The sequence below is a fragment of the Apus apus genome, chromosome 1, assembly GCF_020740795.1.
Source record: "Apus apus isolate bApuApu2 chromosome 1, bApuApu2.pri.cur, whole genome shotgun sequence".
NCBI lineage: Eukaryota > Metazoa > Chordata > Aves > Apodiformes > Apodidae > Apus > Apus apus.
In genome coordinates, this window is record NC_067282.1 from 129,599,196 (window position 1) to 129,622,796 (window position 23,601).

Consider the following 23,601-nt stretch of genomic DNA (forward strand, 5'->3'; position numbering starts at 1 on the left):
AGGTTTTTTTGAGATGTGATACTCCAATTTTTCTTTCTTACCTAGAGAATTCAAAGTACTTTTTAGAGGATTTAATCTTTGTGCAATTACGCTCATGGGCAAACACTCAATAAATGCAAAAAAAGGAATGCAGTCATGGTTCTAAAAACATTTCACATTCTTCAAACTGGTGCCACTTGTATGTATTGACAGTAATCCTGTCTAATCCTTTCCACACGTGTTATCTTTGTACACCTGCTTTCATTGTCTCACTTTCCAGTTCTTTCTACTTAGAAGTGCAATATGCAAGTGGCTGAAGCGGCAGAACAAAATACATATGCAGACATAGGATGTTATGGTATAATTTTGTGTTGTAGGCATAAAACATTTATTTGGATTTTGGTGCTAGAATCAACATCTTCCATTAAGATACTTTTCCTGCTTTTTTGTCCCTCAACTGGTGCATGTCTGTGTTTGTCTTTCTTGGCAGATTAACTGAAACACATCGAACAGCTGTAAAAGTCATCAGGAGAATGCAGTATTTTGTAGCCAGAAGAAAATTTCAGGTAAGCAGCACCATTAACAAGAAGGGCAATTTGTAGGCTTAAGTATATTACATTGAAAGTGCTCTGGAAGTGAACTTCTGTTTGTGCATATGGTTGCAATAAGTCAAAGGTAGTGTTTAGGCTCTCAGCCTCATACTAACCCTACATGGATTTTTTCATAGTGTGAGCAAAACTATTAACTTTCAATGGGTATAGTGTGATAGGGAATACTGAATTTGTGGAGTCAGTAGAGTTGTTTTTCGCTTCTCTTTTTTTGCTGGGATTTTTTTTGTTTATTTGTCTTCTTTACTATACTGACCAATTTATAAGCACTTATTCATTTACTAGAAGTGAAGAGAAGCCTTTGCTGGAGTGTTTGCTAAAAATACTGTCTATACTGGTCATCTAATGGCTGGTTTGAGAATGTTTAACTAATTGTGTCCTATGCATGACTTTCAGATCAGCAGACCTTACTGATGAGCAATAAACTGTATAAAGTTGCTTTCACCTTTGTGGCCCACATTTCCATATTTGTTTTCCAGAATGGGATAGCAAAGAGGCCTCATTGTATAAAACTGTCAAGCAGCTGCTCTCTGGAAGTTTGCTTTCTTTATGAAGACTTAAGTTATATTTCTCTGTCAGATTAAAATATGCTCACAGTAAATGTGCTGCTTTGGAAAAACTGCCTTATTTTGCCTGTTTATTAAGGCCCTTTATGATAAAACTGCTTTGGAATGTTATTTCAATATCGTCCTTCTTGTCACCCATGTGCTGGTGAGGCCGTGGAAATTAGTAATTAACTGTTGGCCTGGTACTCAAAGCTCCTGTTATTTTCATCTAAAGGTTCATGCTTTTTTGTCCTAAAGAGTCCACTGCAAGTTAATAATCTTTCATAATCCTTTTGAAGCGGTTATAAAAAGTTAAAGCAAGAACCTAAATTTCAAGCAAGTTTGATTAGAGCTGAGCACTTAATTGCAAGGGATAGAAGTCTGAGATAAACTCACAGCACTCAGAAGACTCTGAATTAGGGCTGAATCTCTGAATATCCCAAGCTCATGCAGGAATTTGTCTTCAGGTGGCCTTATCTTATGAAAAAAGGCCAGCAGTCAGTTTGTTTGACTCAGTGAACAACAGGAGAGCAGGATTATATTTTCAATATTATACTAGAAAGGTAAACACTATGGGGAAATAAGAAAAGAAAAAAAAATGAAAGAGAAAAATAAAGAAAAAAAAAAGAAAATAAATAATGAAAATAAAGCCAGTGTATCGATGAGTTAGGATAAAAGTTAGGATATTTCTAACCACCAGAGACCTAATGTTCTCAAGCTGTCAGCCAATAGCAGTCATACCAAACCTTAAAAACTGAACTTGCTTAATCTGTGGAGAGGATTCTGTGAGTTGGTGTTCCTGATAGGGAAGAAAAAGGAGGAAGTATTTCCTGTTTGGTTGTTGTTTGTTTTTTTTTTCTTGGGACTGTGAAATACAGCTGATAGGACTGCCCATGCTCTTTAGATATAGGAAGTTCAAAGCCCAGAGATTTTGAGTCTTGCATTAGGAGCTTTAAGCATGCTGGATGTCGAATTGTGAGTCCAAATGGCTAGGATTTGGGATTATGGACAGAATGAAAGTTAAGTTCATCCAATTCTGCATTTGCCAAACCTCTCTGGAAGCCCGTTACTGCCCTCCTTAAGTTGTATTGTACTAGCATTTCCTAATAAAAACATGACAAAAGATTATGCCAAATTCTGGCAGGACATAAGATGCTCAGATCTAAAGCTTTATAGGAAAAGAGAAGAGAAACTTGATGAAAGCTGGAAGAATATTTATCCTATGCTTTAGACAGGACTCAGGCAGACCTCAGAGTACAGTACTTTGCAACTATAGAATTCAAAACTGATTGTTTTGTAAAAGGAGTAACAGATAGAGGACTTCTTTTGAGGGAAAAAACCAATTTCATTAGGAATGAGCAGCACTAATTTTGCACATAGTAGCCCATGGAGGGAGAGGGAGGGAGGTGGGGAAAAATCCCCAGCACTTCTAGGCTCGCACCATGCCCTGTGTTTAAATAGAGAGTGTCCAAAGGAAAGGCCAGAGGATTTAGCCAAAACGCTCTCAAAGCACCCCCTGCTAGTCAATCTAAAGGGTGGTACTGGCACTGTTTCTCTGGGTGAAGACAATAGGCTGCTTTTCTGGCCAGAAATAGTGATGTGTCAGCGTCTGCAAAAAGTGAAGCTGGGGAAGACCCAAAAAAAAAAAAGGCGCTAAACTGAAAACTTTAACCTCCCTCCCCCACAAAATATCTCCTCTCAGAATTACATACAAATGTACACACACTCTACCAAAGCCATGAACTCTTCTGAAAGCAATATTGCAGGTAAGTGGTGATGGCTGAGTGCAAGGAAGGCAGTTTATCACAGAGAGCTTTTGCTTCTTCATTCATTTCACAGGATTTGTTTCCATTCCAGTTCCATGCTTTCATTTGAAATTTCTAGGATCCTGTGGCTGCCTTCCAAGCATGACTCCAGCACATACTGTAGGTGTTCAATGCATGTGTGCAGTGGTGCATGATAATGGCTCTGGCTGAAGCTGTGACAGAGTGGAAACAGACAACAAGATGACTAATGAGCTGTTTTCAGTAATTTCCAGTTACCAGATTTGCAGTTTACCTTTCTTTTTTTTTCTTCTTTTCTTGAGTCGGGGCCAAAAAGGAGACATCTTGCCCCACATTTCCCATAGGAGTGGGTATGGCTCTGAAAATGCTGGTGATTTGAAGAGGACATAATTTGCACTTATTCCGACACACAAACGCACATTAATTTTACTCAATAAAATTTTACCATTACTTTTTGTGATCAGATCGCTGTATGCAAATTCTCCAGAAATGTTTCAAAATTCTGCCTTATAGTTACAGCAAGAATCTAGAGCTTGACAGAAGCATCTGGATTCTTACGGGAATGAGCATAAAAGCTGGGTAGATGGCAGTGGTTTAGTTCTCTTGCATTTTTTATCTGTCCTTTTTTATTTATTTGAATTGCACCTTTTTTCTGACTTAGTAGGTATCATTAAAGACAAAGAAGGGCAAAGAAAGCCTTTGTGCACCAGTCTTCAGACTTATGCAAAGCATCTCTCCTCCCAGTTACTTGAAAAATAATATTTCTCTCCCTAGACATCTTTAGCCTTTAGAGGCATTTGAGTCTGGGTCCAAGTGTTTTGAATTGGGCCTAACTCTGTTGTTCAGTCCTCTGACATTATGATTAACATATGCTTTTGGAATGAGCTGAGAGATACTGCACATGGTGGTTGTAGATAAATTACTTATCTTGATTTTGTGTTTTTTTAAATACACTGTGAGGGTCTAATGTTTCGCTCAGTATGAAGTGACATGAAGACATGACTCTAGCTGACAGAAGTGCGAATCACTTGGCTCCATCTCTACAATAAATATGCACTCCTACAATGCTCATATATTTTTTATTCATTGCAACAAGTGTTGCGAAATGGCAAGCAAGGAAAGAAGATTAAAAAAATAGAATGAAGGCCTGTCTGAGATAAAAATCAAGTTTAAACTCTGCTTACCTTTCAATCTCACATGTGACTCCTTTCACAGCAAGCTCGGAAACCGTACGACGTGCGCGATGTGATTGAGCAGTACTCACAAGGACACCTCAGTATGATGGTTCGGATAAAAGAACTTCAAAGAAGGTGGGCCCTGTCTACCTCATGAAATACTTGATTTCTCTGGTGCCAGCTGGCTTTAGGAGAGATGTGTACTTAATGAACAGTAATTGTCCAAAACTGCAAGCACAACAGGGAGCACAATATCTAGAGGATTTAACTCGGAGTCATTTTTAACCCTTTTTATGACCAAGTTTACAATTGTGCTTTATCCTCCTCTCCTCCCCTAAGTGAAATTAAAAGAAATTGAGGTGCATGCTCTGAAGCTTATAGCATGAAGTGAGCTTCTCTGTCCTCTTTTTAGAAAAGGAAAACTTTTCCAATTCTGATTTACCTTTCTGTCCCTTTTCTGTGGTTCTCCACATTTAAAAGAAATCTGGTTTGCTTGTGCTCTCCTCTTTATCTGGAACTTTTCCCTTCTCACATTCCTCCTTGCACATACTTTCTCCAAGTTTTGGGAATGCAGCTGAAATATTCTTCCACAGAACTAGTCTCTTCTGTTTCAGCACAAAGTGCTTTTATTTTTACAAATTAGCACTGCAGACTGGGACACCAGACTGAAATCCTCTGGCCCTTAAATAAAAAAGAATTACAAATTCCTATTGAATGGAATCTACTGTGTCAACATATATAGATATTAAATCCGCCTGCCTGAGATTCAAGGAATAGTTGCAAATGTTATTAAGAAGCCATTCTGTTTGTACAGTCTTTGTTATTAGATTACATATGACAGAGAAGAATTATGTTTCATTTGCAACATGAAGGTTTTAAGAACTAAAATATTAGTACTCATGAAAATAACAATAATATGCTTTCATTTGGGGAAAAACCTCTAAAGAACTAAAATGCTTATGGTATGTGCAGAAAATCAGGCTAGTCTAATGTTTTTACTTGCTTTGTTTTAGGTTTAAGGCTACTGTAAATTCTCATGTAAATTATGCTCCTTTGCTTTTTCTAGCAACAGAGTTTAAGCTGCATGGTAGTTGCACTGTTGATAATTCTCTGTTTGCTTTTCAGATTGGACCATTCTTTGGGAAAGCCAGGCCTTTTCCTCCCAGGTAGAGTGCCTGCATCTTATGTAAAATTATTAGCTTCATAATTTTGTGAAAATACCTTTGACTACAGCAGATATGGATTATAATCTAGCCAGTTATGCATTAATATGTAATTCTGCTAATAAGTCCTGGAAAGACTATGGAAAGATAAATACCATGCTAGGGTGATAGAAGAGGTATGAAATTCAATCATAAAAAGTGCAAGATCAGGCAAAGGGAAACTGATTTTTAAAAATCTCTTACATGTTAGTAGGGGTGAACAGTCTGGCACTTTTTATGAAAAAGAAAGGCCTGGTAAGTGTAAGCAAATGCCAACTGAATGTAAAAAAATGCTTGATATACCCTTGAAAAAAACCTGTGTGATCTTGGGATCAGGAGAAAGATTTTCATGACATACAGGGACGTGTACTTGTCTTTACATATGACTCAGGTAAGGCCTTATATGTGGTATATTGTGCAAAATTCTAATTCCACATATTTAGGAAAGACTAACTGCACCAAAAATTGGCAAGAAATACTAGGGTGAATAGTGAAAAGGAGAAGCCATTCCAGTAGTGGGAAACAGAACTTTGCTCTTTTTAACCTAGCAAAACAAAGGGCTGGAAAGGGTTGTCTAGTAATTCTTCAAGGGGAGTATTTACCTGTGAGCCAAAAGAAATAAGGACAGTGCAAGCAGAAGAACAAATGCTTGTGAACTGGCCATAAATACATTTAAGCTGAAAATTGGAGAGAAGTTCCTGGCAAGCCACAGCAGGGAGATTCTGGGAAAACCTGTGGTGGGAATTATGGAGATCAGAAGCCTGAGTGCTTGTATGGGAAGAACTACAGGAAGAGTAATTTTTTTTTGTCACAAGAGATTTAGTTCAGATTTCTAGAGGCCCTGTCTTATTCTCTGTCCTTGGAAGCTCAAAAGTGACATAGGAACCGAAGTCCCATATTCCCAAGTGCTTCTGAGCACTCATAGTCAGATGTGTCAGAGGGTACCAAAGTTATTTCAGAGCCTTTAAAAAATGTCATATTATCAGTGCTTAAAATGGTTTATACTATTGGAATACCTCTCACAACACATTTTTAACACCTGATCACTGCAGAGGACTCAGTAATACAATCTTCTTTCCCTGTATCTGAGCTCGTTTTGGACCAGGAAATTAAGCCATCAGCTTGAATACATGTATAAATGTTAATGCATGGGAATTCATTCCACAGTGTGCAAGCTAAATTTATGGAAGACCTTTGCTTACCTTCAAGAATGTATCATTTAGTTTCAAATGTAACATTACCAAATTAGAACTGTAATTTGTGCTGAAAAAAGCGAGTGCTAGAGGCACTTTTAATGAAACAACCTGTTTCAGAGGTGGGGAATAATTAGAAGTGTGGGCTGAAAAAAAGCTGATTGTGAAATAGTGTTGTGAGCAGTTTGGGAAGCTGAATATGTATGTTCAGGAAGTTTAGTCTCATGAAGTCTAGAGTCAAAAGCGTCGTATCAACTATTGGGAGGATCCTGAGTGAGTTTGTGAATTTGAGTAAGTCTTCAAAGTGTTCAGGTGCTGAAAAGAGTCTAAAGTACTGAGGAAGAGCCATCAGGTCTTGTCTATGAATGATTCAGTCTAGGGCAACTAATATGAAAAAGCTACACTAGAACAGTCGACAATTTTTTATCAGAAATTCTTGCTCAGATTTAATATGTGGAAAAAACACACTGACTTCCAGAGGTACAGTAAGTTGGGGTGGGCTCATCTTCAGAATTCTTCAGAATTCTTACTGTGGAGAGAGTCGTGGGACTTCAGAGACATTTGGGAAAGCCATAATCTGTGCTCTGGAGAAGACTGTGGCATCTGTGTCCATGCAGCTCACTCAATTTGTTAGTCTTTTCTTGCAACATTAGTACTTTGAGTAGTGCCCTCAAATGGACTGGATAAATACTGACTGGGAGAAATAAAACTGTTCTTAGGAGTGCAAAACCTGGGAAGCTTAGCTTTGGGTTTTCAAGACCAAAAACAAAAGTTATCCCATCAAGTAGTTATTTTATCTAAACCCTCTACAAATCCAAAAATAAGATAAGTGGTTCCAAATAAATGGTCTGCAGAACTAAAACTAGGGTTAGTTTATGATTAATCCTGGTATTATACAAACCCACCAATAATCAAGTGATGAACAGTGATGAATGGTTAGAATATTGGTCTGGTTTGGGTGGAAGCAAACTCTTGTACTGTCCTCCTCCTCTGGAAGATAGACTTATTCCTGAGTTTTCCTCAGAATGTATTTTCAATATGCTATATTTTTCCAGTTCAAAGGCATTGCTAAATACCTCATTTGTAAAAAATATGGGTGTTTCCTTCTGACTGTTATTTTTGTATTGATGGCAAGCAAAAGAGAAATGACAATGCAAAGAAATTTAACCGCCAAGGAGAAAAACATGAGAAGGGTTTTCCTTTCTAGATCCTTTTTCCCCCTGTTTTATTATACTCCCGTTCAAAGAAATGTAAGGTCTGATTCCAAGCCTATTGAATGGAGTGAGAGTCTTTCCAGTAACCTCAGTGGATTTTGGATCAGACTGTTATTGACACCCTGTTGTCAACTTCAGTAATATTATATTAAGTAATTGCAGTGTGCCTGTAGTATTATTACCTTTCAAAAGTGAATGATGTCATAAAAGATCCGGAATTTGAATTCACTGGAAGCAATTATTGTTATTTTTCAAGTTAGTTTCTCAAACATAAAAAGCACTAAAAGCTGTGTTAAAACAAGATAAGGATACAAGAACAGAATAAAAGCCATGCTGAGTCAGACCAGTCCTGACTCACATGGAGCCAAAAGCAGGGTGCTTTGGGAAATGTATAATAAAAGGGATGCATAAGCCTCTAACCTTCCTATAAGCTTTCATCCATTTGCAGATCACAGACTTGGGGACACAGTTTGTGTGTGTTTAGTACTCCTAACTGCTGTGTTCTTAACAAGCTTGCCTGGTTTCCCTTGTAAACTTTTAACACCTGTGATATTTTGTGACAAGAGTTTTTCTGAGTGAAGTTTCACATACACAGGCTGTGAAGAATCCTCCCATTTTTGCTTGTTTTGCTCTTGGCATCTCCTAGCTTTCCTTTTTAAACTCCTACTATCAAGAGTGGTTTGAAAAATATTAAGATAATGGATACATGTTCTGCAGACTTGAATCCTGTTTTTATGAGTATACCCTGAATTTTGTAAGATGAAACAAAGATTCCTGTAACAGTAAACAAACCTCTTAATAACTGAAAGTGTTGATATAGAGGCAAAGTACATGTTAATAAAACTTCTTGAATTAACAAAGCAGATACTTATGTAATGATACAAATAAGAAGGGTGTAATGCTGACTTTCACTACACACAATGGAGGTAATTGATTTTGAATGCAGTTTTTGAGACTTACTATAGCTTTTTGGGGGCAAAGGTGAAGAATAATGCCAAGGTAAAACAAAAGATCCAGTGTTTGGGTTCAGAAAAGTACTCAAAAGACTGATGTTTATCTTCAGTTCATCTGAACCTCTTGGGTCTACATAACACAGGTGGGAATCCCTGGAGAAGCAGGCTTTCTTGTAAAATTTTGACAGTTCCATTGTTTGCTTCTTTTCCCTGGTTAAACACCACCTAAATTTTCTGATGCTATTTCCTTCCCAGCTGTTAAGAAGAAATTGGATCACAGTATCTTTTAAAGCATAATACATACACAGTTTAATTTTCATCTTTTTAAGTCAATTAATATTTGAAATGAGATACCCATATTTCTACAGGAACTGATTTATTCCACCTCTCCTGGAGACAAAAGCTATAGGAACGTGGTCAAAAATAAAACCACTTCGGACATTTTATGTACCTGTCAAGTGTTCACAATTTTTTTCTCTAAAAGTTAATTTCATTTCTGAGGTTGATCTACCTCATTGCAAAGAGCTAGTGAAAATATCACGTCCTACTTTGAGGGCTTGGAACCTGCAGCTGCTTTAGTGTTTATCCAGGTCCTCCGAACAGTGGTGCATTCCATTCTTAATTAAAAAACAAACAATCAGCAAACAAAACCAACATAATAAAGAAGCGTGTGTTTCATTTTGAATTTGAGATATTGTTTTATAAGTAGTATAATGATTGTGTGTCTAAATCCTACCAGTAGCACCTTCTGGAGGAAAGACGAAGTGTGATGTAGTTAATACCAGATTCAGTGTTTAGGCTTCTCTCGAATACATAGATTATATATAATATATATATATAACTTGAGCAAGTGCAAGGTGCCATCTCAGAAGCTGGATAAATTAAGTAGGCAGACCGACCCCTTGTTTAGGGCTGTTTTATTTGTTGAAAGGCCTCTTGCCAGGCCTTTAACCTGGCAAGTTACTCACTGCAGCTAGATTTTTGCACCTTGAAAAAGCTAGAAATTTCTGCTTTCACTGTATACTGTTGAACTTTCCTTATGGAATAGTTAGTTTTATCACAAAGTTTTTATGTTGCAGTAGAACCTTCTAAACTAAGGTATTTTGGTAGTTTGCTTTAAAAATTTTCTTTAGGCTGTCCAAGGGAAATCAGAGATGCCTGATCTAGGATTGCATCCGACCTCCTTTTAAGTTCTTCTGCCTGTCAGTTGTAAGAAGGCTCTGGCTGACAAGAGACTCAAGACAGAAGTCACGAAGCCTAAGGCAACATTATTTGTTATTTTATGGATCCTGGGCTTAATTGGGCAATCCCAACTTACATTTGCAGAAGTGCAGAAGTGCTTTTTCGGAAGTGGTTTATAGACATAAGAGCCTAGATCTTGCCATAAGCTCATCACAGTTTTACCTACATAGAGCTTTTACAAAACTGAAACAAATACAGATCCAGAAAGTTGTACTTACATTGAGTTAGACAAAAGAAAACAGTGGCATCTCTTGCACTGTCCTGCTTTCTGTAGTCGCAGTACTAAACTTGATGTAATTTTCTGAGGTTTTGAGATGTTTTTAGCAATCTGGAGTATCTCAGATGTCACAGTGCTCAAATTCCTCATTTTCTGCTTAAATAAATTAATAACTTTCAGATAAATTTTAAAATTTTTGAGTTAGCTTACTTCTAGCTATTTACACCATAACAGTAAAAATCAAGGAAGGAGTCTTACTCTGTAGAAGTAGAGTAGATAATTTCCAGCTTTTATCAATTTCAGACCATCTGGCTGTAATTCTTCTGCTGTCCTAATGTTCTCCATAAGTATGTGTTCTAACAAAGAAAAAAAATCTGTTTTCTGAAAAGTCTGATATATTCTGATGAGCTGGTGAACACTGGGTAAAGATTTAAGATTAAGGTGCTGTCGCTCATTTGATTTGCTCTTTTCCTCTTACTCATTTCAGATGGTAATGGCTATTTTTTAAAAAAAGTAAGCAGACGTGAATAATGAGTAATACGTCATTTATATCATGTGCTTTCATTTAGGGGAAGAGCTGGGGATGGCCTTTCTTGGTTTTTTAACTGGTGTGGGAAATACCTAAAAGTTTGAGTGTTTTTTTACAAGAAGTGTTGCTTGTTCTTCACTATAAAAAGAGATGGCTCACCTTTGTGAAGATGCTAGGAAATAAATACAGGATCATGTTGGTTTGAAAGTAGCATAGTATACATACTCAGGAAGAAATTTACCTATTATTAAAGATGAGAAATGGTCTAGATAAGCAAAGAACTATTCAGTCTCCCGAAGTATAATGCCTTATATACTAGCATTTTATCTGCTTCAAGTCTTACATGTATAAAATGATGCATTTGTATCACCCCAACCATGTGATACAAGCTTGTTTCAAGAATTTTTTTCATCTGAGCTAAAATTTGTCCATACATATTTTCATCCAGTAAGAAATAATTGTGCCTCCTTGAATATACCTTTCTTCTGTGCCTCTGCCTTTCACATCTATATACACAGTTACTGGGTTGCTTAGTGGGCCTCTCTGTTTTATTGCAAACCAACACAAAGAACAGACAAAACCCAATACTGAAAGAAAGTTATTTTGGGTTACAATGCAAAGAATGTACAAATTAAGGCATTTCAGATTCATGGTTGGCCATACTGTCTTTTCAACTGTGTAAAAGCAAATAATATAATGTAGGAAGATTAAAATCATCTCTCTTGAGAGAGAAAGCATAAACATGAGATGGAAATCAAATGGACTAGAGCAATGTTATCTGAACTTCTGCCCACCCTTCTTACCACAATGCTTTGCACACTGTATATACACCCCATTTACTTTTAAAGAGGGTCTTTATTAGAGGAGAATGCTTGTAAATTAGGGCTGAGTGCTGATTTAAATGGAGGCTAATAAGAAGTGGGAAAGACCAGAGCCTTTTGTGACTTATACAGCCTGCATGCCAATAAAGGGGTGGACATGACACAGTTCATGCATGTCTATCATTCTTTTCACTTCATCTGATAGGAGTGCCACATGCCACAAAATAGCTTCTCAACTGCTTATCTGCTTCCTGTTTTCTCATTTTCTGTTCCACACCACACTCAAGAATAACTAAAATAGGAAACATTATTAATTTGGTTTGCTTGTTTGGGGATGTCTTGGTGATTACATGAAGGATGTAATTAGAGGTGGAAAAGAAAGCATTATTTAAAAAAAAAAAAAAAAGCTCACTGCAGCATTCAGGTTTGGAGGCCTTTGTGGTTTTAGACTTAACAAAAATACTACCTACCCACTGCTGTTCAAATCACATCCCAATTTAGAAATTCTTAAAGGTATGTTTTTTCTGGTATATACCTTGAAAGATTATAAGTATCTACAGATTTCGTAACTAGAGAGTAGACTGCAGAGTCAATTACTTCATTTTAGGCAGAGATGAATACATAGATAAACTTGAGCCTCAGCCACTTATATTTTAAGAGGTTTCCATGCTTGTGAACTAATGAATGACAAATAGCACACATGTATGAGCCAAGCTGTGTCATTTATTTTCGGTCCTCACGCAGCGTCCTTGAACAATCTTTGCATTTTCTCTCCATTGGTATTTACTCCTCCAGGTTCTGTGATGGAACATTTCTCCTATCTAATGCCTGCACTGAGCTGTCAAGGGTCTATAGCCTTTTTGATAGACTAGGTGATCTGTAGGGGAGAAGGAAAACAAGAAGTATCCCTCTTCCAGCATTCCTTTACCCAAGTCTTCCTCTAAGGTTGTGCCATACACATTACCAGTTATACTGAGATGAGCTTTGGTGCAAACGTATCACTAAACATGTCACATTAGCAAACATCTACACTGCTAATGGTAAAGCAAGTGACATTCACTGAGAAATGCAAGAATGGGAGTTCCCTGCAGAGTGAGCACACTTACAGGCAGTTACAGTCGATGCTGATGCACTGTCAATTCACATCTCATCCTGCCTTCCAGAAAGACCATTCACATTGTATTCATGTGCTAAGCAAAATGGACTTAAATAGCTGTAAATCCCAAAGTTCAACCACTCATAAAAGTGGAATAATTTATGGAATAAACAAGGAGTAATTACTCCAGCCCAAGATTGGAAAAATAATTTAGTAGAGAAAAATATGTCCAACTTCCACTGACGTAGGCATCTATGGGGGCTGTTTTTTTTTCTTGTAATATTTTCTCCTAGCTAAAAATATATCTGGTTTTGTGCTCCATTTCCTGTGAAATAAGACCCCCAAACTGTGGCACTCCTGTGCAGTGGGCCATGTCAATACAAACGATAGACCCCACTTTATACAGTTTTCAATCTTGGCTGTGAATTTCACCATTTGCAGTGTGCGAATCAAACCCAGTTTCATGAATGGGCTTAAATAATGTCTCATGAAGGCTAGGAAGGAAAATGAGGATGGAGAGGCAAGGGCTTTTCCCAATGTCACTCCTTTCCAGAGAAGAGCTAGGTCTCTACCCTTGAACCACTGTACAGTGCTGCCTCCTGCATCTACGACCTCATCTTAAAACTATTCTGATTTCTTTATGTATAGAAAGTGTATGTTGCTCATGCCAATGATAGTCAAAATGGAGGGTATGCCTAGGGAGCAGGCATATTCCATCTAACTACGTGCAGTTAGCTGTACTAACTAAACAAGGAATCAAGTTATCTGTAGTCCTTCATGTCCACAGATTACCTCTACCAAGGTCCAGGTAGCCCTTCAGACTAAATTAATCTTGTCAGCTAGACAAATTAACACCCTTCTCTCCAGCTACCCTCTTTCACTTCTGTACATCATGAACAAATTCTTTGTTTTTCTATCCAAGTTATTTACACTATCCTACTGTTACCAGCTTCATTTTTGCTTTAAATACCATAGATGCAATTCTTAGTTAGAGTTTATTCTCCACCTAATGAATGTCCCATTTTTATTCTTTATTTAGAAAAAGGGGTAGACAAAGGATACTATACTGTAGGAGCCAGACTGATCCGGCTAGAGGATAAGGTAAGTGCATGAAAGCTTTTTTTTCAAAGTAATGATATCTGATCTACAGACATGTAAGATAGTATCTTGGCATGATTTACTTTAGAATTACAGGGCACCATAATAAAGAATAATATCCTAATTTTTGTAAGGGAGTTGATGAAGTAGCATGAGCACATTGTTCAGCATTAACCGTTTACCTGCCATACACCTGTGGGTTTTCAAAGAGGCTACTTTCACCTTGAAGCCAAATCACACGTCTTGTAGATAAGTACTGTGAACTGATAAGGTGTTTGTCATACCAGAATTTGTGAGTTAAATAGAAAGGCCTGTATCAGGAGCCTTTGTAAATAGAAACAGTTGATATCTCATTTAAGAATCTTGAGGTTCTTTAAAGTTTACTGAACTTTTTCTCCTTTGCAGTTATCCTTGAATCAATTCTACCCCTTCCCCCCCCTTCTCTCCAAGAATATATTCATCTTTGTTATTAGAGTTACTTAGAAGTATGCCTAAGGGCTGAAGCACAGTGAACCTCTATTGTTTTAGACTTATTCTAAACATCCTCAAGTGCTTTTCCCACTCAAGTGATAACAAAAGCACAAGTTTGCTTAAAACGAAGAATCTATTTCTCTAATAGTTTTTTGGTCAGCTCTTTCAACTACCCCTAAAAACTGATGTCCCTAGAACCACGTGTTTTCTGTGAGCAGCAGCAGCAGTTGCTTTGGTGCGTGGTATGCTTTAAGAGCTGAAACTAAAGTTCATTTGAATTTAACATATCCATTGCCTGTTTGTATCCTTGTCCTACATAAATTTGTCATGCAATGCTTCTTTTCATTTTTTATTCTGGAGGAGTGAGGCAAGAAGGAAAGAAAAAAGAAACCTTGTTAAGATTTGTGAATCTTGTCCAAAAGCAGAAAATGAAATTTTATCCAATTTCTCCCTCTATTGCCTAATATCTTCTGATCACTGCTATGACAGCATTGCAAATATGTGATACTGTGACATAAAAAGACATATGTATTGCTCTCTAGCCTCTGTATAGTTTGTAAATTCACACCACTAGTTCGTTCAGATTTCTTGAATATGCAAATACAGAGAAACCTACAATACAGGTTGGAAAATTCAGCAAGAACAACATCTGTGAAAACAGATTACTTTGTGTGAGAAATATTGCTAGTACTGTAAATACTTCTTGGAGTGGTTGTTCATGGTCTTCAGTCTGCTCCGTATTTCTGAAGTAGAAAGGTCAGAAAGTTATTAATGTGTCTGGCATCGGTCCAGTGTTAGCACAATGTGTTGCAGATTTGATAACTTTTTATTTCAAAGCCTCAACTGGCTTTTTACTGCTTATAAGCACCACAGAGGTAACTTGATGTAAGAAGAGGAATGTTACAGGAGATGACAGTGTATGCAGTAAATGCTGCAGTGGATGATCTCAGCATTTACACCTTAAATCTGATAGAAAACCAAGCTAGCTGATTTGAAAAGGTTATAATTTTAATCAATACTGCCTTGATATTAATACTTCTCATGTTAAATGTCTATTTTAAGGATTTGTTAAGCAGTCTGTAGCAGGGATTCACAACCGTGTTCTCTGAACAACAGTTATGCAAGTTAAAAAAACAATGGCATAGCCATTTTAACATCATTTAAGCATGATCTCAATCCAGTGTTGCAAGCTCAAACCATTTAGTGTGGGCAAGACCTAGCTGTTATTTTATGTGAAGAATTAAACTGTAGTGCTTTAACTCACCACATATAATATGGGAACTAGAGATTTCTCTCTACTCACTGTTCTGGAGAAAAAAAAAAATGAAGGGAATAAAAATATGTCAAGGTATTTTCATAAGATGACTCTGTAGAAGACATTCAGTCATTGCAGATTCCTTTTTGTTCTCAGACCAAACTAGAAATGTGAAATAAAATGCCAGTCTAATGGAACCAAAGGCATTTGTTCTTTCCTTGTAAATTAGCATTATTTTAGGTGTACAGGGCTTCATTCTTATATTCCTATTCCTGCCACAAAAGTAGCTTAGTACACAAAAAGGGCAAATACTTGTTGTGTTGGTTTGTGTGGGGTTTAGATGATGTAGTGTTTTGGTTTGGTGATTTTTGTTTGGTTTGGTTTTTGCATTTGCATCTTTTTGGCACATTAGGCTAAAGTACATATGTTTACATAGTGAAAACAAAGTTAAGCTTCCCAGATATCTCTATTTTAATAGGACAATAGAAACAAATGCATCCTGCTGTCAAACTGCTTCCCCTAAATTATTTTCCCATGTCTCATGGGCTGTCCTGCCCTGATAGTTCGCTGTGTAGTAGCTGCCATGTGCCCCAATGTGAAACAATATTGGAGTCAGGAAGGACAAGCTGGGTTTCAACCTCTGAGAAGAATAAATGGAGCAGGGGCATGTCTGACATCAGGCTCCAGCTGGTGGTGAAAAATGATCTCCCCTGTAGAACTAAAAAACCCTTGGGATCAGCCTCTTCCCCCTGGAGAAATTATTTTAACGTTCAGTCACCCAGTATAGTCATGGCAACCTTCCAAGCGAGTGACACATCTGATAAAATGACACATTTTTGGACAAAGGCCAGATGGTGTAGATAAAAATGCAGTGTGGATTTGAAGTTTCATCTGCTTAAAAATTTGAATCGATAAGATATTAGTGCATCTCTAGCCCAGGCTGATCTTTCTTAACAGCTTTTTCCAGTTAATTTGTTTTAGTTGTTTCTCTGAAAGGGAATCAGGGTGTAATTCACCCATTCAGAGCTGTACATTGTTCTACACGAAGCCATTTTTACTGTTTTTGTAAATTTAGAGAGAGAGGGAGGGAGAGAGAAGTGTGTATTTCTGGTATTTAGGGCGAACTTCATTCGCTGTAGAGTTTTGCTGCTGTTTGAGTTTAAGTGTGGCATTTGGTGTTTAGAAGGGCGTAGGCACCGATTGCTGAAGTGGTTGCTTAGTGATAGATATAAGGTCTGAGGCAGAAATGTTTTGAAGATTCAGAGATAGCAGCCTTCCATTCATTTGGCATGAGCAGCACTATCTGCAGCCTCTCTTTTGTGACCAGCCAGGCTCCGTATGTAAGTTTAAGGTAACGAGGAAGCTGCAAGAGTAAGTTTGCCTAGGAGGAAACACCACAGAAGTCCAACATAAAGCAGAGTTCAAATCCACTTGTATCACTTTTCTTTAGGCATTGCAAGGCCGACTGGAAAGGGATAGAATGCAGGGTGACAGTTTCCAGACAGTATGTAAATCCTTCTTGGAAACATGAATGCTGTGTAGCGTTAACATGTTGCAAAGTATAAGTTTACCCACAACACTTTTCAACCTGTTTTTCCCTGAGTAGGTATGAAAAGCTTATTTTGTTTTGGTCATCATAATAACCTACTGTGGTTCTTTTCATAGAAACAGAGATGTTTAGAGAGAGAATGGGGCTTCTTTCCCAACACATGATGTGTGCCATTTGGCTGACCCTTTCTTGAGTTTGATGGCAGGGTTTAATTTTAAATTGCAGCATGTAGCCATTGACAGATTCTTTTGAAACGCATTAAGAGAGAGATTGGTTCCAAGATGATGTTCTAGAACTGGCGTTTTCAAAATTGTAAACTAATGCTTCTTTATGATGAAATGTGTATTCTTTCTTTTTCTTTTCAAAATTAGAAACAAAAATTGTGGTATGCTATGTCAAACTGCACGGCAACCTATAAATAAAAACAGGAGAGAAAAGAATCTACAAATGAAAGGTTAGAAGGGACAGCTGTGTTGTCTTTGAAAAAGAAATCTATTAGGTATTTTTATAATTATATGGCAGTCTTCTTTATGTGGTATTTACAGTTATGATTTACGTCCATATTACCATAACTATTTCCATACTTACAGACAACATGTGATAATGCTGGGAGCCAAAAGCAGCCATTTGGTAGCATTTAAAAAATACAGAAACACTAAGAGAAAACAGGGCAGCAAAGCAGAACCTTTCTGAGCTTTATCCATCTGAGTAATGCAAGCCAGAACAAACGTGTTGTCCAACATAAACAAATGTAGAGGTTGAACTGTGGTGGTAAACTCTCTCTTTACCAATTTATACACTCATTCTAAAATTGGGAGCTAAAAAGATGGGCTCAAAGAGTGTTATTTCCCTGCCGTCTTATTCCTCCTTGATAGCAACGGAGAGATGGATGTTAGTGAATCTGACTCCTGCTGTGATTACATCAGGAGTCATTAAACAGTTAATTATTTATCATGACAGTGCCTGCAAGCACCACCACACTGAAGGTCTTGTCAGAATTTCCATTACAAACCCCTAATTTGTGGATGGAGTGATGGGCATAAGTGAACTGCATTCTAAAGAAAACAAGGGATAAAGCTGAAGATTGGTGCACAATGAGTCATTTGCAAAATGAGCATGCTGCATTTTTGAGATGTCAAGAATATGTCTGAAATAAACCAAACAAATGCATTTGTTAATGAAAACATATTTTGGCACTAAGGTGTTTGTGGGTTGTTTGCCCCTAGTTCCTTAAAGATTGAGTCATTCCATAATACGAAGTTTTTCAGAAGACTTTTTGCAAATGGGCTTTATGTGGATTTTCCTAGCTACTAAAACAGCCTCTTAAGAGCAGCAGTCTGAGACACAATGCCATTCCTTCTTGGAAACAGAAACTACATTTCACTCTGACCCTCTAAGCTTTACTAGTACATATGAACACTGCTGATTTTTTGAGTATATTTTCTCAAAACAAATGTGTGTGAGTAAATAATTAACACAGCTTATGTGACTTGCAGTTGCTAGTATACCTTCTTCAGGAGATGTATTGCTTCTTGTATGTGTTCTTGGAGCATGGCATGTTCAGTTCAAGGAGACAGAAAGCAAGTGCACTGTGAGAGGTGCTGTGAATTTGTACTTAGAATGGGATGCCAGTAAACAGTCAAAGCCTGCTCTCATTTACTCCATAGCAGTCCAGCACAAATCCATTGATTCTGCATCTGTGAAGTCACTAGATTTTTACTTTTAAGCTATTGCCTAATTAAAAAATAAAAGAAAAAAGAAAAAAAGAATTTAAAAAGTGCCTGTTGCATAAAGCCAGATTGTGCTTGCATTTGTGCCAGTGGAGTTACTCAGGATTTAGGAAGATGTAAAATGCAGCAAAATTCTGGCACGGCCTTAAGCAAGATTCCAGCTCATGTCATCACATCATGCTCAAAAGGAGTGAATGGACAGAGACAAGGTGGAAGAAGAAAGGGGGACTCAAAAAAACCTGAGTGAAATAATGTTTTTAATTTGTTATGCCCAAGCGAACCTTCGTGTTCTGCTGGGGGTTTATGGTACCATGGAACTGAACTTCTGCTTGTTCTTTTACACTGAAACATCAAGACATGGTTTTCATCTGAAAACCAAGTAGTTCTGATTTAACACCTGCATGGCTTTTCTACTTTGCTGACTTCTCAATGCAGAGAGGAACTATCACATCCTGGACTTCTTTTGACTATCTGGGGTGCTTTTGTGCTTCTCTGATAGACCTTGTTTAATAAGGTTGAGAGGGAAAGGCTGGTTTTGAGCTGCCTGGTTGTGACGGGAATATCTCAAGGTTCAGACAAAAATAAGAGAGAACTCAGATACGCCTTTCAAGCAAAAGGAAAGAAGGGGTAGATAGTATATTCTGAAGCACATCTGAGAGAATTCTGCCTAAATGTTTCTAGTGTGGTTCTTGTTCTGAGCCTTATCGCATGTGGTATTTGGTAGCACTCTCCTATTATTAAGGTGATTACACCATTTTCCATTACAAAACTCTGTGTTCAGTTGCTTACATCTTTGCCAAACTTTAGCCATCTGGGCTGAAATTTTCCAAGGCAGATGTCTGCCTCAGGCTGAGATTTTTTGGAAAATGTATGTGCCAGTGTGGGTCATCCTTTTTATATCACAGTAACTTGACCCACTGTGAAGATTCTCCCAAAAGTAAACATAAAAATGTTGATGGAAAACACTTGAGCTTCTTCTAAATTTGAGCAAGAAAACTGGACAGCAATGGAATATTATCTGCCAGTCTTGAGACCCAGAGGCCTGATCCAAGACATAGTGAACTCATCAGGAGGCTTTTACATGGATCAGGCCCTGATTTTTAATGGGTGACGGAGCAGTGTTCGCATAGTGAACGTTTGCCAGGATGCAATTCACCACCATAAATCAAACGTTAAATAATTCCAAAGCCCAATAAATGAGCATGCAGATGGCAGTGTCTGCTCCCCAGTGATTGCATTGACTCTTGATTAGCATCCAGCTCAAATAGTTTGATCTCATTTATAGCTATCTCAAGATTTCTGTGATAAGGCGACTGGTGCAGTCTAGTTGTTTTTCTGCTCGCTTGGCTGAAACTGTTCTAGTGGAACCACAACCATCCAGCAAACAATGGCCAGGACACCTTGGAGCATGTTGAGGCTGGGGGAGGCAGAAGCTCACAGCCATATGCTGCATAGCAGCCTGAAATGGGCTTACAGCTACCTTATGTTTAATAAGAAACAAGGAGAGTCACTTGCAGAAGATGTACAACTTGAAAGCTCCCTGAGGAAAGCACCCAGATTAACTGTGAATACCAAGGAAGACAGAAACGGTGAAGTGATTTCAGGCTGCTGGGAAATAATGGGGCCTTTAGGGAAGGGAAGCTTCACAGGCTGTTAAAATGTTGGAAATTGAATCCATATTGATGCACCCTGGCTGTTTACACTGCAGGGAAAAGGTCCTGGAAATAGTGGCATTGACCACAAAGGCTATGGTTGAGGGAGCCTGTCTATCTCTTCCTGTTCTCCACCAAAACCTAACTGGTTTTAAGTAAAATTGAGACAGGGGTCATGAGCCTTAGAGGTGCTGATTTCCTGTAGGTTTTAAAGAAAATAAGTGCCTGGGTAGAGGACAGACACTCTCTTAATCCCACTGCTCCCAGCAGAAAAGACTGCAGTGTGAGCGTGGCTCTTCTCAGGTGCCAGAGAGTCCGGCCACAAACGTGTAGGAAACAAACCTCTGTTAGTCATGTTGAAGCAATGAAGCAATTTATTTGCTATTGCTGGATATTTTTGCCTTAAGAGTATTTTGGAGATCTCAGGGGTTATTTGATAAAAGAAGAATCCTCCCACAAAAAAGCTTTGAGCTGAACTTCCAAAGAATGACATGAATCAGAACATGACATGTCATCCCAGTTCCCAAATCAAAATAAATGCATTCATTTAGAAATGTGAAAATTGAGTATTTTGAGTTCTTCTGTGCTGTTCAAATAGTAATAATAATAATAATAATAATAATAATAATAATAATAATAATAATAATAATTAGAAGAAGAAGAAGAAGAAGAAGAAGAAGAAGAAGAAGAAGATATATTGATTAAACCAATTTTTTCTTATGAACAGCTTTTTAAAGCTGTTATTTGCAGATGGAAATAAGTTTCATTTGAACAGTTTTTATGACCTCCAATTGTTGCTGATGTGAAAAAAGTTCATTTCAAAAACTATTTTCAAAAATAGGTTTTGTAGATTTTTTAGTTGCTTATGGCTGTATCTTGCAAGTGCTGCCCTGCAGACAAGTTGAGAGTTTTCCTTTGGAATATTTCTTAACCTGAAAATGCCAATTTGTTTCCAATGGAACATTTTTTGAAAAGATACCACATTCTGTGGAACTGTATTTTAAATCACATACTAAAAGAAAGAATTTCTAACTTTCCACTTCAGAATGACTTTTTGAAAATCAGAATTGTGGCAAAATGCTCTCATTTTTCAGGTGAACTGATTTTTTTTTTCCTAATTATTTTGTTTTAAATTGTTATTATTTCATTCTGCTTCTGAGTGGAAGACATTTCAGCACCATGAAGAGTTTACAGACAATACAGAGAAATTTTCCTCTAGAAAAAAGAATAATTTTCCTCTTGTACTCCTGACTTCAGAATTACAGTGGTTATTTCACCTATGACATTTTTCAAATCAGTAATTTAAAGGGCAGTTTTAATATTATTTGAATTCCACCTGATATTGACGCCTAATTCCTTTTCATCAGGGGAAGTACACTGGAAAAACCTGGATTTATGTGATTCAAGTGGTTACCAGACTAGCAGTTGAATTTATGTTTCATGCAAGAACTGCAGTGCTGAGTCAGAGCAAACATCTGATTAGTCCTGGAGCTCTGCTGTTGCTGCTGATGGCCAGTGTCAGATGCTAAGGTATTGATACTGCTATAGGGAAGGATAAATTGCTGTAACTAGTCTCTGGCTGTTTGCAATGGATCATATATAGTAAGCAGGAGGAAAAAAAACCCCTGCTGTACAAGTGAAGTTACAGGATAACAAGGCTCTGTAGAACAACAACAAGAAATGAACCCACCAAGATACACTGAGGCACTCTAGTGACATGTTGGCTGTATCTGGGGAAGAACATTTTCACCCATCTTAACAGTCAGTTTGAATAAAGGACTTTATAGAAAGGCTTATGATGTAAGGGAGAGAGGTATAAAATGACAAGAAACTGAGGAACTCTTTCTCCCTATATTTATTGCCAGGCTGTAACGGTAACACATAGCTTTAGGTTTTATTTAGCAGCAAAATAGTGAGCAAATCAGTCAAGCACACGCACTTCTACATAATAATTACTCTTCCTGCTAGTAAATAATGTTGATAAATGATACTTATATTCTTCCTGTTTAGAATTTTGGGTTTTATTTCAAAGTTGTGTTCTGAGGTGTTTTAGTGAAAAACGTTAGTCAGTGTGTCTGTTGCACACTGCAAGCCTTTGAGATCAGGAGAAGGGGATTGAATTCTGAGTCTGAGGAGGTGAGGTGGTGCAGAGGACCTCAGGTTTCTTCTGATCAGGCAGGTACAGTGCTCTTTATTGCAAGCTTGATCATTTAGTGCATTTTTATGCCAGAATACAATTACATCATGCTAAATCACTAAGCAGTTTATCTAGGGATTTTTTTTTTCATTATCTTGTAATTGAAGAACTGTGCTTTTTTCATTATCAGCAAGTGTTTCTCTGCAGGCAAAATGGCTTTGTGTGGTATGGTTATGACTGTGATTAGACTGAAAGAAAGGACACGTGGTGTGTTGGCTCATGTGCTGGCTTCAGAAACCCAGGGTGCTCTGCCAGAGAACCTCAGCACAAATGCAAACAAGACATAGTCTCCTCTGTAAAACAGTACTTTTCTGCAGCAGTTACTGTAAAGTACTCAGATACTATCATCCAGAAGAGATGTATAAATACCTTATCTAGAAGTATATCACTCAGCATCTAGAGGTATTCCTCACAGCGTCAAATACTGGGGTTTTTTGAGTCAAATGCTCTTCCGGGGCTTGAGTGATCCTAGACATCTCTCCTTTAATCTTTCTTTGAATTTTAAATGCCTCTCTGCTGTTGCACCAGGGCATAGCCAGTGATCTCAGCTCTATGGCTGTGATGCCATCAAGTATCTCGAGATCACAGGATAATTCAGCTTGGAGGGGACCTCCAGGTGTAGCTCAGTCACTGCAGCACCCCACCATCTCTACTGTGGGTCACTTCTCTAGTAATATTGTGTAGCATATAGGTGAAGAAATTATCACTAAATATGTGCTGGAAGGCCTAACTCATGTTTAAGGGGCGTCATGAAGTACTAAATTGGCAAGTCTCTGTTTCTGAGACCTGGAGCCTGCAGTGCACATAGGGAACATGGCAGTGTCTTGGGCCTCAGTGTTTTCAAAACCTGACAAAAAGGAGTACTGAAAATTGTGTTACATTTCTCTTCTGAAAAATGCTAACAAAAATAGGAGGCTCTAACTGACATAAAACAGACTGGTTTTTCTCAAGAGTTGAAGCAAACAGCAATAACACGTAAAGGAAGTTTAAGAGGTATGGAAGGCAGCCAAAAGAGTGTCATTTACCATGTGGGCTAATACAGGACCATGCTTTCTGCTGCCAGGTCAGGTTAAATGTCAGATAAGATCTCC

General features: G+C 37.8%; 1 protein-coding gene across 1 annotated transcript in view; it reads left to right on the forward strand.

Annotated features, from left to right (window-relative positions):
- LOC127384000 (potassium voltage-gated channel subfamily KQT member 1-like) overlaps positions 1-23,601 on the forward strand; it is a 499,795-nt gene that overhangs the window by 289,401 nt on the left and 186,793 nt on the right. The window contains 4 exon segments of the mRNA XM_051617878.1: positions 470-545; positions 4,132-4,226; positions 5,217-5,257; positions 13,598-13,659. Coding sequence (XP_051473838.1) covers positions 470-545; positions 4,132-4,226; positions 5,217-5,257; positions 13,598-13,659 — 274 coding nt within the window.